Source organism: Alexandromys fortis, unplaced genomic scaffold (genome assembly GCF_014885135.2).
Source record: "Alexandromys fortis isolate MF-2015 unplaced genomic scaffold, M_Fortis_MF-2015_v1.1 scaffold_161, whole genome shotgun sequence".
Classification (NCBI taxonomy): domain Eukaryota; kingdom Metazoa; phylum Chordata; class Mammalia; order Rodentia; family Cricetidae; genus Alexandromys; species Alexandromys fortis.
This window is the reverse complement of record NW_026068073.1, coordinates 1,543,416-1,556,487: the sequence shown is the minus strand read 5'-3', so window position 1 is coordinate 1,556,487 and position 13,072 is coordinate 1,543,416. Positions and strand designations below refer to the sequence as shown.

The 13,072-nt window shown below is 47.9% G+C and overlaps 1 protein-coding gene across 2 annotated transcripts; it reads left to right on the top strand.

The window, feature by feature from the left end:
• Positions 1-1,663: 1,663 nt before the first annotated feature.
• Izumo2 (IZUMO family member 2) lies at positions 1,664-12,504 on the top strand. Of its 2 annotated transcripts, XM_050121533.1 has the most exons (7): positions 1,664-1,895; positions 1,977-2,051; positions 3,142-3,228; positions 3,414-3,434; positions 5,571-5,651; positions 7,672-7,795; positions 12,462-12,504. In XM_050121533.1, exons 1-7 carry the CDS (start codon positions 1,664-1,666, stop codon positions 12,502-12,504), a joined length of 663 nt encoding a protein of 220 aa, XP_049977490.1. The 2 variants fall into 2 exon arrangements, with proteins under 2 accessions (XP_049977490.1, XP_049977491.1); XM_050121534.1 differs by lacking the exon at positions 5,571-5,651.
• The last annotated feature ends 568 nt before the right edge of the window (positions 12,505-13,072 follow it).

Sequence of the window (13,072 nt, the reverse complement as noted above, 5' to 3'; positions counted from 1 at the left end):
TGGCAGGCAGAGACTGTAACTAGAAGGAGAAATGAGCACAGGAGGATCAAGAGAGCAAGGAGAGAGGGGTATCAGGGGCAGCCCTCCAGCTACGCAGCAGTAGAAGTTGTAACATGGGACCCCCTTGTTCCATCCCACCTGGCTAGCTTAACCCCTGAAATAACCACATGGAAATTGTATTAATTAGATTACTGTCTGGCCCATTAGCTCTAGCCTCTTACTGGCTAACTCTCACATCTTGATTAACCCATTTCTATTAAGGTGTATCGCCACTTGACTATGGCTTACCGATATGAGTCTGTAGAAGGAGCTGCAGGCAGGCCTGCTTTTCTTCCCACCTGGCTCCTGCATGGTTAGCTTTATTCCCAAAATAACAACACACAAACTGTATTCATTTAAACACTGCTTGGCCCATTAGTTCTAGCCTCTTAATGGCTAATTCTTACATCTTGCCTAACCCATATTTAGTAATCTGTGTAGCACCAGTCTTACTGGGAAAGATTCAGCATATCTGACCTGGCTTCATTGTGTCTGCCTCAGAGAGGAGAGCTATGGCGGCTGAGCTCACTTCCTTTCTTCCCAGCATTCTATTCTGTCTACTCCACCCACCTAAGGGTTGGCCTATCAAATGGGCCAAAGCAGTTTCTTTATTAACCAATGACCTTCCTCCCTCCATCATGAGTCTAATCAGCGTCCGTCTTGAGCAGGAGAATCATGGCATCCGCCACACTTCCCTTTTTCCCAGCATTCTGTTCTGCTACTCCGCCCGCCTAAGGGCTGCCCTATGAAAAGGCCAAGGCAGCTTCTTTTTTCAACCAATGAAATCAACACAAATACAGAAGGACCTCCTACACCAGCAGCCAGCCACAGAGTAAGAGTGAAACTAAGATATACAGAAGTAAGAAAAGGAAAAAGCCCAGAGGCAAAGGTCAGATGGGATAATTTAAGAAGAACTGGCCAAAAACAAGCCAAGGCTGGGGATCATATCTAATAAGCCTCCGTGTATGGTTTTTTGGGAGCTGTATGGCTGCCCCCCAAAAAGCCAAAAAAGTCAGAAGAGTAAAACATCTTAGAAGAGAAATGGAGAGAAAGATGGGGAAGACTGGAGAAAGGAAGAAAAGGAGAAGCAGGGTGAGGGTAGGCCTGGGAGGACTGGGGGTCGGGGATGAATATGATCAAAATACATTGCATGCTTACGTGACATCCCCAAATATATATACATACACACACGTGCACACACACACACACACACACACACACACACACACACACACACGACAAGGTCTCACTATGTAGTCATGGCTGTCCTAGAATTCACTATGTAGACCAGGCTCACCTAGAACTCACGGAGATCCGCCTGCCTCTGCCTTCTTAGTGGTGGGATTAAAGGTGTGCACCACCACACCTGGCCTCAAAATTTTAAATAATTTTAAGAGAGAAGGAGGATAAAGAAAGAAAAGTGAAGAAAAAAGAAGGAAAGAAAATCTGTTAAATTAGTGAATGACAGGAGGACTGGATGCTTCCGTCTTTCTCAGGCTCTTGGGGACTTGCAGCAGCATCCAGCAGATGCTCAAAAAGTGTGTTAAGTGACTGAATTCCAGAGTTCTGGATACATCTTGAGAGCATTCTGGGACCTCCCCTGTGATGTCACAAAGCCCCCACCATGCCTCTGGCCTTGGCCCTGGCGCTTCTGTGCAGCTTGAGCGGTCCAGGGGGCTGGGGCTGCCTGCAATGCGACCAGTTGGTGCAAGGTGCGCTCAGCCAGCTGCACGCGGCCATCATTCCCAAGCGCTTCCACCTGGAAGAGCTGCAGGCGCGCGCGCAGGCTCTGCTGCTGGGCATGGAGGGGTCTTTCTTCAGGGACTACGCCACGAACGCATTCGTGGGGAAAGTGGGTGTGTACTTGGGTGCGTGGGGGAGAGGCTGGGGCAGGGGTGGACCTCCTGATGTGACGCAGCCTCCCTTCTGGTCTGCAGGTGTGGATAACCTGGAGAACGTGGCGACCTCCTTCACGAACCAGACCCAGTACATAAAGGCCAACTCTCTGACAGGTAGGAGACCCTTCAGCCACCTCCTGGGCTCCCTTTCCGCACTCCTACACGTCTCCTCTGGGTAGCTAACAAAAGCCTGTGACCTTTACTGTGAGGCAGATGTTTGAGATTCCCATTTCGGAGAGGGAGAAAAGCTGAGGCTCAGAGAGGCCAGGTGACCAGAGTCCCACGAGTGGAAGACGTATGCAGGACACTCCTATCTCCACGATGCCCATCACAAGGCGTGATCGGCCACACACTGTTTTCTTGTGCTTCTCAGACACTACGGTTTTTATAAATGGAGAGTCTGTCGAGAGTTTCCTGTTGAAAGACTACAATTTCCAGCTTCTTTTGCAGACTACGAAAATCATTTCTGCCGCATAAAAGTCCCATCTTCCTTGTAGGCATTCGGGCCGTCTGCGCTCTCACAGTCAATAAACATAGTTCCACCTAAGGTCAGACCAAACCTCTCTACCCCTCGGCCTTTCTCTCTACAGCTGCTTTCCAAGTACTCTAACATCTGGGGTAACCTTTCCACCAGTCTACCCCGAGCCTGTCATCCTAGCGACTCAGGAAGCTCAGGCAGGAGGACCGTGACTTAGAATTCTGCCCCAGTTAGAGTGAGTTCAAGGCCAGCCGTGCAGCTCTCTCCACGCGCCCGGAGTCGCCAGGACCAGCCGGTTTTTCAGTCACACACAGTCCGCACACATATTTTCATTCCCAAACAATTAGGAGCCTGGCAGAGTTCAGATTCTTTGTGACATTAAACCCGTTAATTTTTGCAAAGAACCAAAATGAAAATCTCTAAAATCTGGGGCGGTTTTCTTTCTTTCTTTTTTAAAATTTAACGTGTATGGATGTTTTTGCCTGCGTGTATTTTGTGCCATGTGTGTAAGTACCTGTGGGGGTCAGAAGAGGGCACCAGATCCCCCTGAGACTGCAGTTAGAGATGGTTGGGAATCACCATGTGGGTACTGGGAACTGAGCCATAGGTCCTTTGTAAGAGCAGCCAGTGCTCTTAATCCCTGAGCTGTCTCTGCAGCCCAGGTTAGTCATTCTGCAAGTGGTTCAAGTGGAGCTCGGCATTGATGAGCCCCTGTTCCCTCCTCAGATGGTCCTCTGCTGGAAGAGCTGGTGAGCCTCAGGGAACATGCCATCAAGGAACTAAAGAAAGCGTTAAAAGCCTATGAAGTAAAAGGTGTCTCCCCAGCCTCCCTAACACAGTCCCTACCCTCCCAAAGTCCTCCCCTGTGACTCCCAGCATCCCCGTCACGCCAGTATTCCTTCCTCTCCTTCTCCAGATCTGCCCCTTCCCTCTCTTCCTCCCTTCGGAAGCCACCCCCATGTCTCCATGCCACTCACACCAGCTCTTTTCTCTTTCAGCCTGCGACCACAAAGTTTGTCGTGAGTCCTGCTTTTCCTGTTCCCCCTCCCACACCTATTCCCCATTCCTCTCAAATCAAACCCTGACGCCACACGTCATGTGTGCAAGCATGTGCACATGCATGCACGCCTTTGGAAGCCAGAGGTATCCTGACACCTTGAGTGTCATGCCCCAGTAACCATCTACCGTGTTATTTTAGTTATTTTTTTTAAAATTTGCATGTGTTTTCATGAAGGGATGTTCAGCCCATGCAGTGCCCATGGAGCCCAAATGGGGGTGTCAGGTCCCCTGGAACTGGAGCTGCAGATGCCTGGGAGCCACCCTGTAGGTGCTAGGACCTGAGCTTGGGTCTTGTGCAAGATTAGGAAATGCTTTAACTTCTGAGCCCTCTTCGGCCCCCACCTTGGTTTGTGAGTCACAAAACTCGCTGAGGAGGTTGGTTATCCAGTGCTTTTAGGATCCCCTGCCTCTGTCTCCTCAGAGCTGAAATTAGAAGCAGTACCCACCATGTTTGACTTTTCTGTTCTAAGCATCTTATCCACTGGGCTTTTTCTGTCTCCCCTCCCCCATTATTTCTTCTCCTCCTCCTATTCCTCCCTCCTCCAGTTCTCACTCTATAACCCATGCTGACCTAGAACTCATGACAGTCCTCCTGCCTCAACCTCAGCAGTGCTGGTATTTCAAGAGTCACCACGTTAACCTCAAGACTTGCTTTTTTGTTTGTTTTTACATTTTATTAGGGTGTGTGTATGCATAGCACACATGTGGAGGTCAGAAGAAAGCTTCCCTAGGGGTCTCTAGGATTGAACTCAGGTCACCAATCTTGGCAACCAGCACCTTTTCCAGCTGTCCCATCTCACTGGCACCTGCAGCTGTGGTGCCATAGGGCATGTGGCATTGACAAATTCCACATCTCAATGGCTCAACATAATAAATGCTCTCCCAGGCACATCCGGCGGGGAGTCCTGTAGCTCTCAGGGTTGCATGGGTTACATCCCGCAGGGAGTCCTATAGCTCTTCAAACTTTTACTGCCCCCATGCTGATGGCCTACACTGGCCTCGGGAACTAGGGAAGCACACAGGAAGTTTTGTGCCTAGCATGACCCACCGTAGTTCATTTTCCTTTGATTCAGTATAGCGCATATGGGTGCAACTCCCCACAAAGGATCCTGGGAAATGTCTTCCCGCTTGCACAAGAAGAGGAGGAGCCGGGTGAACTGGCACCATGCCCACCTTTGCCAGATGGAAAGTAGCAGGTGCAAAAATCAGTAACTGTTGAGGCCGACAAAATGGCTTAGGAGGTAAAGGTGCTTGCCACCACGCTCGAGTTCAGTCCTCAGACCCCACGCGATGGAAGCACAGATTCACAAGAGTTGTTTTCTGAGCTCCATGCATGCACACAACGTAAGATGGGAAATGACAGCAACAACAAGAACGCTTGGTTAAGTGCCTACAAATGGGAAGAAACAGGCGGCTGGCCCAGATCTGCTAGGCTGAGGCAAGAGAATTTTAAGTTCAAGTCTAATGTGAGTAACTTAGCAAGATGCTGTCTCAGGATTTTTTTTTTTAAAAAAAAAAAGTGGACTTTGTGGTGTAGACCAGTGGTGGAGCCTCTACCTAGAATCCCCCACTGAAGGGCTGGGGTGTGGCTCAGTGATGGAGCCTCTACCTAGAATTCCCCAGTGAGGGACTGAAGTGTGGCTCAGTGGTAGAGGCCCTGCCTAATACTCAACACCTGGAATTCAGTGCTTAGCACCACCCCCAGTTTATCTATGATCAGAACCAGAGCATTGAGCCACATGGACTATGGAGATTCCATTTAACTCTTTGATGACAGAAAAATCATTTCTGGAGCTGGGAGTGGTGGCGTACACCTCTAATCCTTCACTCAAGAGGTAGAGGCAGGCAGATCTCTGAGTTTAAGACCTGCCTGGTCTACAGAGTGAGTTCCAGGACAACCAGGGCCACACAGAGAAAAACTGCCTCAAAAAAATTTAAAAAAAGGAAGAAAAAAATCATTTGTCACATAAATCATCTGCTGTGCTGGGCAGTGACTTCCAACCTTCAGTGGCTCGAGGACCCCATCTCCTTTCTGCCTTGTTCCCTCCCTGCTCTTGGGGTCTGCTTTTCTCCATGTCTCCTTTTCTCCTGCTCAGACTTGCTCAAGGAGGAGGTCATGGATTGTTTCTACTGCAAGAAAATTGCCCCCAGATGCATCAAGGAGAAGTACTGCTATGGTAAGCTGCGGGTCTGGAAAAGGCAGGGGTGCTGTGTGAGAGGCGATCGGGGACCTCAAGTCCTTGGCCTTGTGGAGGTGGATTTCAAGGCTCCCCGTCAGCACTTGGGAGGTTGAGGCAGGAGGATCTGGAGTTCAAGGCCAGCCTGAGCTACTACTGCTCCAGTCTGCAAACCCAGCCCGGGGTAGGGTTGAAGAGATGAGTAAATTCCTGAAACTCACTGACCTGCCTGGGTGAATTTGCAAGTACTAGGTTCAGTGAGAGACCCTACATCAAAATCAGAGCGGAGAGGAATTGAAGAAGATACTTGACATTGATCTCTGGCACACCACAAATCACTAAACAAATCATTTGCATCGTTAATCAAATCATTTGCATCATTAAACAAATGTTGCACAGCATAAACAAATGTAACACATCTTTAACTACCATTCTATAACAGATATCCTCAGACATGGAAAGCATAGAAAGATTGACTGGATCCATTGTTCTCACAGACACATGCAGCCACACAGCAGAGAGCGCAGTGTCCACCCTCCTGGACATTGTACCGGCTCTTCCTACTCTTACTGTTCCCCTCCCTCCATCTAGGTCTCAAAGCCATGGCTTCAGGGGGGCTCCTCAGTGATACCTCCAAAAATATCACTTTCCATCCAACTGCATCTACACCCCTCTACCTCTGTTTTATCCATTGTTTTATGCTATTATTATTATGTTGATTTTATTCTAGTTTAAAGATTATTTTTAAGCGCTACAGACAATTGTAAACCACTATGTGGGTGCTGGGAATCAAGCCTTCCCCCAAAGAGCAGCCGGTGCTCCTACCCACTGAGCCATCTCCCTACATATACCCTGTTCTGTTGCTGTGAAGAGACACCATGACCACAGCAGCCCCTATAACAGAAAGCATTGAATTGGGACTTGTTTATAGCTTCAGAAGTTTAGTCCATTGTCATCATTTAGGCCATTGCATTCCATTTTGCATCAGGCTTTTCTTTAACCTTTTAATCTCCTTGAGCACTGTGCACAGCTCCATTCCACTTCCTGATGCTTCTTTTCTCCTCAAGCTGCACTTTCCATATTTTCCCTTGCTCAGCTACTTCCTTTTCACTGTAGGTCTGCATAAGTGTGGTCACTGTGACCGGCTAATTCTAGGCTGTCTTGAAGTCTCCTTCACCAACACCATTAGCTCAGAACTCTTCAATTTAACCTCAGGCAGATTTTTTTGGACTAGGGCAGACAGTAGCCACATTCTTTGCCAAAATATCACAAGAAGAGTGTCTAGGCCACTTCTTAATATTTTCCTCTGAAACCTCTTGAGCCAGGCTGTCATAATCTCTCAGCACCACCATCTTCCAAACTCCTACTAGTATAGCCCATTAAACCCACTTAAAGCAGTCAACTGCTTTCTTAATCCAAAAGTCCCAAGGTCCACATTCCACCAACAAACTATATGGTCAGGCCTGTCACAGCAATATCCCACTCCCTGCTACCAACTTCTGTTAGCGTTCTATTGATATGAAGAGACACCATGACTGTGGCAACTCTTAATTTAAGAAAGCATTTAATTGAGGCTAACTTTTATTTCAGAGGTTTAGTCCCTTATCATCATGGTGGGCCATGGTCCTGGAGAAGGACCTCTCTCTCTCTCTCTCTCTCTCTCTCTCTCTCTCTCTCTCTCTCTCTCTTTTCTTTTCTTTCCTCCTTTTTAAGAGATAAGGTTTCACTATAGCACAGACTGTCCTCGGCTTAGAGTAGACCTCCTGTCTCAGTGTCCCAAGTGTTTAGATGACAGTTGTGAGCCACCTCACCCAGTTCTTTTCTTGGGTTTGGATCCAGCTTCTTGCCTCCTTCCCATATCCAACAAGAAGTGGATTTCGGCTGGGCCAGGCTGGGCCATAGTGTTTGCCATGGTGAATGGTACTTCAGAGCACTGGGTGGTGAACCAGGTGAACAGGTGGGGTGGAGGAGGTTACAGAAGGTGTCAGGTTGGCACTGAGTTCTACTTCCAACTGCCCAGTGGATGGGCAGCCCCGCATGGCTCTCAAGTTCCAGTCTGACAGCAAGCTGAGGAACATGGTGTTGGTGGGCAACTTGGTGGCCATAGGACTGGCTATCCTAGCCTTCGTGGTCATCCTGATCGCGTAAGTCACCCCTAACCCTCTAAGTCCCTCAAACATGGACACCACCCAAGTGTGGTGGTCCTCTACTCTGACCTCAGCACATGGGAGGCTTGAAGTGGGAGGATGGCTATAAGTTCAAAGCCAATCTGAACAACACAACAAGATGCTATCTCAGAGTGTGGGGAGAGGTGGGGATGTGGCTCAGTTGGTAATTGCCTGGTATGATCAAAGGCATGGGTTTGATCCCCAGTACTAGATAAATCAGGTATAATGTCACAATCTTGTCATCACCACACTTGGGAGGTGGAGGAAGGAGGATTAGAAGTTCATCCTTGGCCAAACAGTTGAGTTTGAGGCCAGCCTGGGCTACATGATATCCTGTCTCAAAAAAGGAAAAGAGAAATGGGGTAGGGGAGTATGGAAGAAAGAAAGAAAAACTGGATGCATAAAGGGGTCTTTCTTTGGTCCACCTCCCATCACTATATCCTTCAGTACCCCTCCTGAAGGCGAAGACTGCTCATTCGTTTCCTGGCTGCCCAGACTCGAATAATAACACAGAAACTATATTAACATATAGTTATTAATATTATTATAGTAATGTTACTATTATAATTATTATATTATTATAATGTTAATTATATTAACATATAGAAATTAATAGCACTGTTTGGCTTATTAACTAATTAAGCTTCTTATTAACTAATTCTTACATATTAAATTAACCCATTTCTTTTTTTGTTTTTCAAGACAGGGTTTCTCTGTAGCTTTTGGAGCCTATCCTGGAACTAGCTCTTGTAGACCAGGCTGGCCTCAAACTCACAGAGATCCACCTGCCTTTGTCTCCCGAGTGCTGGGATTAAAGGTGTGTGCCACCACCGCCCAGCCAAATTAACCCATTTCATTTAAGCTGTGTATCACCACGTGGCTGTGACATACCTGCAAGTTTCTGTCCAGTGTCTGTCTCTTTCAGCAGCCACATGGTGTCTCCCTGACTCCGCCTTCTTTTTCCTCTGTCTCTGCTTGGAATTCCCACCTTGCTCTATTCTGCGCTGTCATAGGCCCAAGCAACTTCTTTATTTATTAACCAATAAAAGCAACACACACACAAAAGGACTTTGCACACCACCCACCCACTTTTTTTCTTCTCTTTCCTCCTCTCTCACCCTCTTTTTTAAGAATTTTTTTTCTTACTGGTTTGTCAAGACGGGGTTTCTCTGTGTAGCCCTAGCTAGCCTGAGACTGACTTTGTAGAACAGGTCCACCTGCCTCTGCCTCCTGAGTGCCAGGATTAAAGGCATGCATCACTACTACCACCGAGATATTATTTTTAATTATGCATATATTTGTATGTATGTATGTATGGGGAGTCCATGGAGACCAGAGGGTGTCATAGGATTCCTGTTAGCTAGAGTTGAGGTAGTCATGAGCTACCGTGTAGGCACTGAGAACCAAACTTGGGTTCTCTGTAAGAGCAGTAAGTACTCTGAACCCCTGAACCTTCAGCTCTTCTGTCCCTCTCGTTCCCGTATTTTCTCTCTCTTCCCACATTTCTCCCTGTGCCCCTCATTTTCTATATTCCTCACCCCTAAGTCACAAGCGACTGAAGTTCTCCAGTTTTATTTCCTCTCTTTATGAGTCCCTTCTTCCATTAAAAGGAGGATGGAGCTGGGCAGTGGTGGTGCACACCTTTAGTCCCAGCATGCGGGAGGCAGAGGCAGGAGGATCTCTGTGAGTTTGCCAGCCTGGTCTACAGAGTTCCAGACCAGCCAGAGATACATAGTGAGACTTTGTCTGAAAAAATTTTTTAAAAAAAGTGAATGTATTACTCAAAGCCAGTTTGTCCCAGCTGGATTGTGACCAAATATTCTTCATCAGCACTGTCACTAAAGTACCCATCTGTTAAACTTTTTAAGACTATATCTCACTATGTAAATGAGGCTGCCCTGGAGTTTGCTCGGTAGACCAGACTGGCCTCCAACTCACAGAGATCCACCTGCCTCTCTCCAGTGCTGGGAATAAAGCCGTGTGTCACCATGCCCAGCTGGTAATATTTTGAGACAGGATCTTAAGTACCCCAGACTAACTTGGAACTCATCTTCTGCCTCAGACTTCTTAGTGCTAGGATGACAAGTATTAGTCTGGCATAAATGAAATTTAACAGCTCATGCTACATAGCCAGGGAACACAGGAGGGCACCTCTATCTATGAGATTGCCTAGAGCTACAGATATTTATTCTTTGCAGTGCTGGGGAGTGTGACTCAGAGGTAGAGCCCTGCCTAGAATCCCCCAGTGTGGGGCTGAGGTGTGGCTCAGAGGTAGAGCATCTGCCTAGAATTCCCCAGTGAGGGGCTGGGTGTGGCTCAGTGGTAGAATATTTGAGCAGCATGTCTGAGGCCTATGTTCAGTTCCTTCAACTTGAAGTCATTATCTGGGGCTGTCCAGATGGCTCAGTGGATAAAGCCAATTGCCTGATAACCCAGGTTGGCTCCCACATGTCCTCTGACTTCCACATGCATGCCATAGCAGCCAAATCAAACACACAGAAAAAATAAATGAGTAAATAAATGTAAAACATGTAACGGTTTGAATGTGCAGGCCAGACGCCCTGTGTCATGAGTTGGCAGGTGTGGATTGCTTAGTCCACGCCTGTCTCTCAGCTGCCTTTAGCAGCTGCCAACCCTGGACATTCCTGAGCTTGTGTCTTCCAGCCAAGCTTTGCTTCTGACGGCCAGCAGATTCCAAATGACTGGGTTAACCACTTCCCTCGAAGGGAAGCGAACAGAAGTCCCTCCAGGCCATGCTGGGAAAATGAAATTAAAGTATCACAGCCGCATTTGGTGACTAGAGATTTGCATTCAAACAGCAGAGGACCTGGAGTAGTGGTGGGCACCACGAAGGTGAGCAGTCCTGTCAGGGTGTGGTAGTTAATCTCAGGCCTGCTTCTACACGGTGATGTGAAGATGTCCACGTGCTTGCGAGAACAGCCTTTCCCGCGAGATCACCGTGGCTCAGTGTGGGTCCCGCGAGATCACCGCGGCTCAGGGTGCTCATCCAGGAACGAATATTTTTCCCCCAAATTTTGGAGGCAGGGTTTCTCTGTGTAACTGCCCTGGCTGTCCTGGAACTCACTCTGTAGACCAGGCTGGCCTCAAACTCACAGAGATGCACCTGCGTCTGCCTCCCGAGTGCCGGGATTAAAGGTGTGCACCATCACTACCTGGCTTTGGGCTGATATTTTGACTTTGATTTTGATGTATACAGAGATGTGCACCAGGAGCCTGCCTAGTGCCCTCAGAGACCAGAAGAGGTGACTGGATCTTCCGGGACTGGAATTACAAATGGTTGTGAGCCATCATATAGGTGGAGGGAACCAAACCCGTGTCCCCTGGAAGAGAAGTGAACGCTGAGCCGCCTCCCTGCCGCATTCCTGTTTGACTGGAGAGACCTCTGGCGTGGGCTGGGATGGGATACTAAACACCTGACAGTAGATTTGTGTCTTCAATTTGTGAACTGCCAGGTGGGTGCTGGGAATCGAACTCAGGTCCTCTGGAAGAGCAGTCAGTGCTCTTGACCGCTGAACCATCTTCCCAGCCCTTGTGTCTCCAGTGTGTAAGTGGAGAGACAGGGTATGAGCAGGTTCTAGTGAGATAATCCCTGAGATTAGCCCTATGTGCAGTGGAGATGAATGAAAACCAAAGGACGCCAGGCTTTCATCTTACTCTCTGTTTTGTTCTATTTGGATCTTGGGGGCAGGGTCTCATGTAGCCCAGGCTAGCCTTAAAATCACTGAGAATGACCTGCCTCAACCGTCTAGGTTACTACCATGCCTCGCTGAGTTGGCGCTGGAAGTGGACTGCGGGCTTTCAGTGCTCAAACCCTTTGCCCACCGAGTCCCATCTCTAGCCTCATGTCATTTGGGCCCAGCCAGTGACATCTAAGCTTCCATCCATCAGGTGGGCTTTTTATTTTCTCCCTGAAACACAGTGAGGCGTTACCTTTCTCATGCAATGATACCAGTGTTTGGATACAGCCCCAGCTTAAACTCGGGATGATGTCAGCTTGTCTTAATTACGCCTGTAAAGACTGTTTCCCAAATGAGGCCACTTGGGCGAGAGCTGGGTATTGAGAAGTGGGAGACAGCTTGGCTGGATGCTGTTGAACCATGGTACTCTGATCTGTCCTTTTGTTATGTCTCCTTCTGTCCATCCTGTCCATCCTTACTCCTGCTTCCCGTGATTCCACATTCTCCCAGTCCTGACCAGAAACTAGCAATGATTCTGGTTGAACCCCTGGTGTGTGTGTTTCAGTTCCATCCTGCCATCTAGTTGTCTATATCTACCTACCTATCGTTGTGTGTGTGTGTCTGTCTGTCTGTCTGTCGCGTACACACATGCATGCCAGGATAGGCACGTGGAAATCAGAGGACAACTCTAGAATCTGTTCTCGTTGTCAGTCATCTGGGCCCTGGGGATCAAATTCAGATTGGCAGACTTATTGGCAGCTTGCTTTACCTTCTGGGCCAACTCGCATCCTCAGGTTTTAGGTTTTTTGAGATATGATCTCACTGTGCCCAAGGTTAGCCTAGTTCTCAGGACAGTCCCCTTGTCTCAGCCTCCCAAGTGCCATGATCACAGGCGTATCCACCCGGCCCATTTTAACCTCCTCCTTTTCCTTCTGTCTGTCCAGGGCTTGTACTTACAGACAAAACCGAAAACTCCTGCTGAAGTAGGCCAGGGGCTTTGCTGTTTGTAAAAGGAAAATACATTTAATAAAATCAATGACAATCCTTAGTGTCTGCCCATTCCATGTGGACACTCGGACCTTTGGTTCAATAGGTGCTCCAAGAGGTACTGGGCATTGGACACCCTGTCTAGTTTGCTAGGTAGGCGGTCCACCCTGAGGTGCATCCCCAGCTTGGTTTTTGGTGGGGAGAGGGGGAGTGTCTTTTTTTTTTTTAAGACAGGGTGTGATGGTTAGTGTTGTCAACTTGACAGAATCTAGAATCACATGGAAGATAGGCCTCTGGGCCTGCATACGACGGGTGTTATTTTGAGTCCATAAATTGAGGTGTGAAGGATTGCCCACTGTGGCTGGCGCCATCCCCTTAATGAGATTCTGAACTGTATACGTGGAGAAAAGAACTAAGCAGCAGAAAGAATAAAATAATTTTAAAGAAATAAAAATGAAAAAAGGAAGACGGACATACAAAAGGAAAAAAAAGATGGGAGGGAGGCAGACGTGGAAGGAGAGAAGAAAAAGCAGGCAAAAGGAATTGAGGGAGGTAGAGAGTTCACATA

Coding starts and splice junctions, on each gene's coding strand:
- Izumo2 (XM_050121533.1), top strand. CDS start 1,664: ATGCCTCTGGCCTTGGCCCTGGCGCTTCTGTGCAGCTTGAGCGGTCCA. Junction 3,229..3,413: donor AAAAGCCTATGAAGTAAAAG/GTGTCTCCCCAG, acceptor TTTCTCTTTCAG/CCTGCGACCACAAAGTTTGT. Junction 7,796..12,461: donor TTCGTGGTCATCCTGATCGC/GTAAGTCACCCC, acceptor CTGTCTGTCCAG/GGCTTGTACTTACAGACAAA.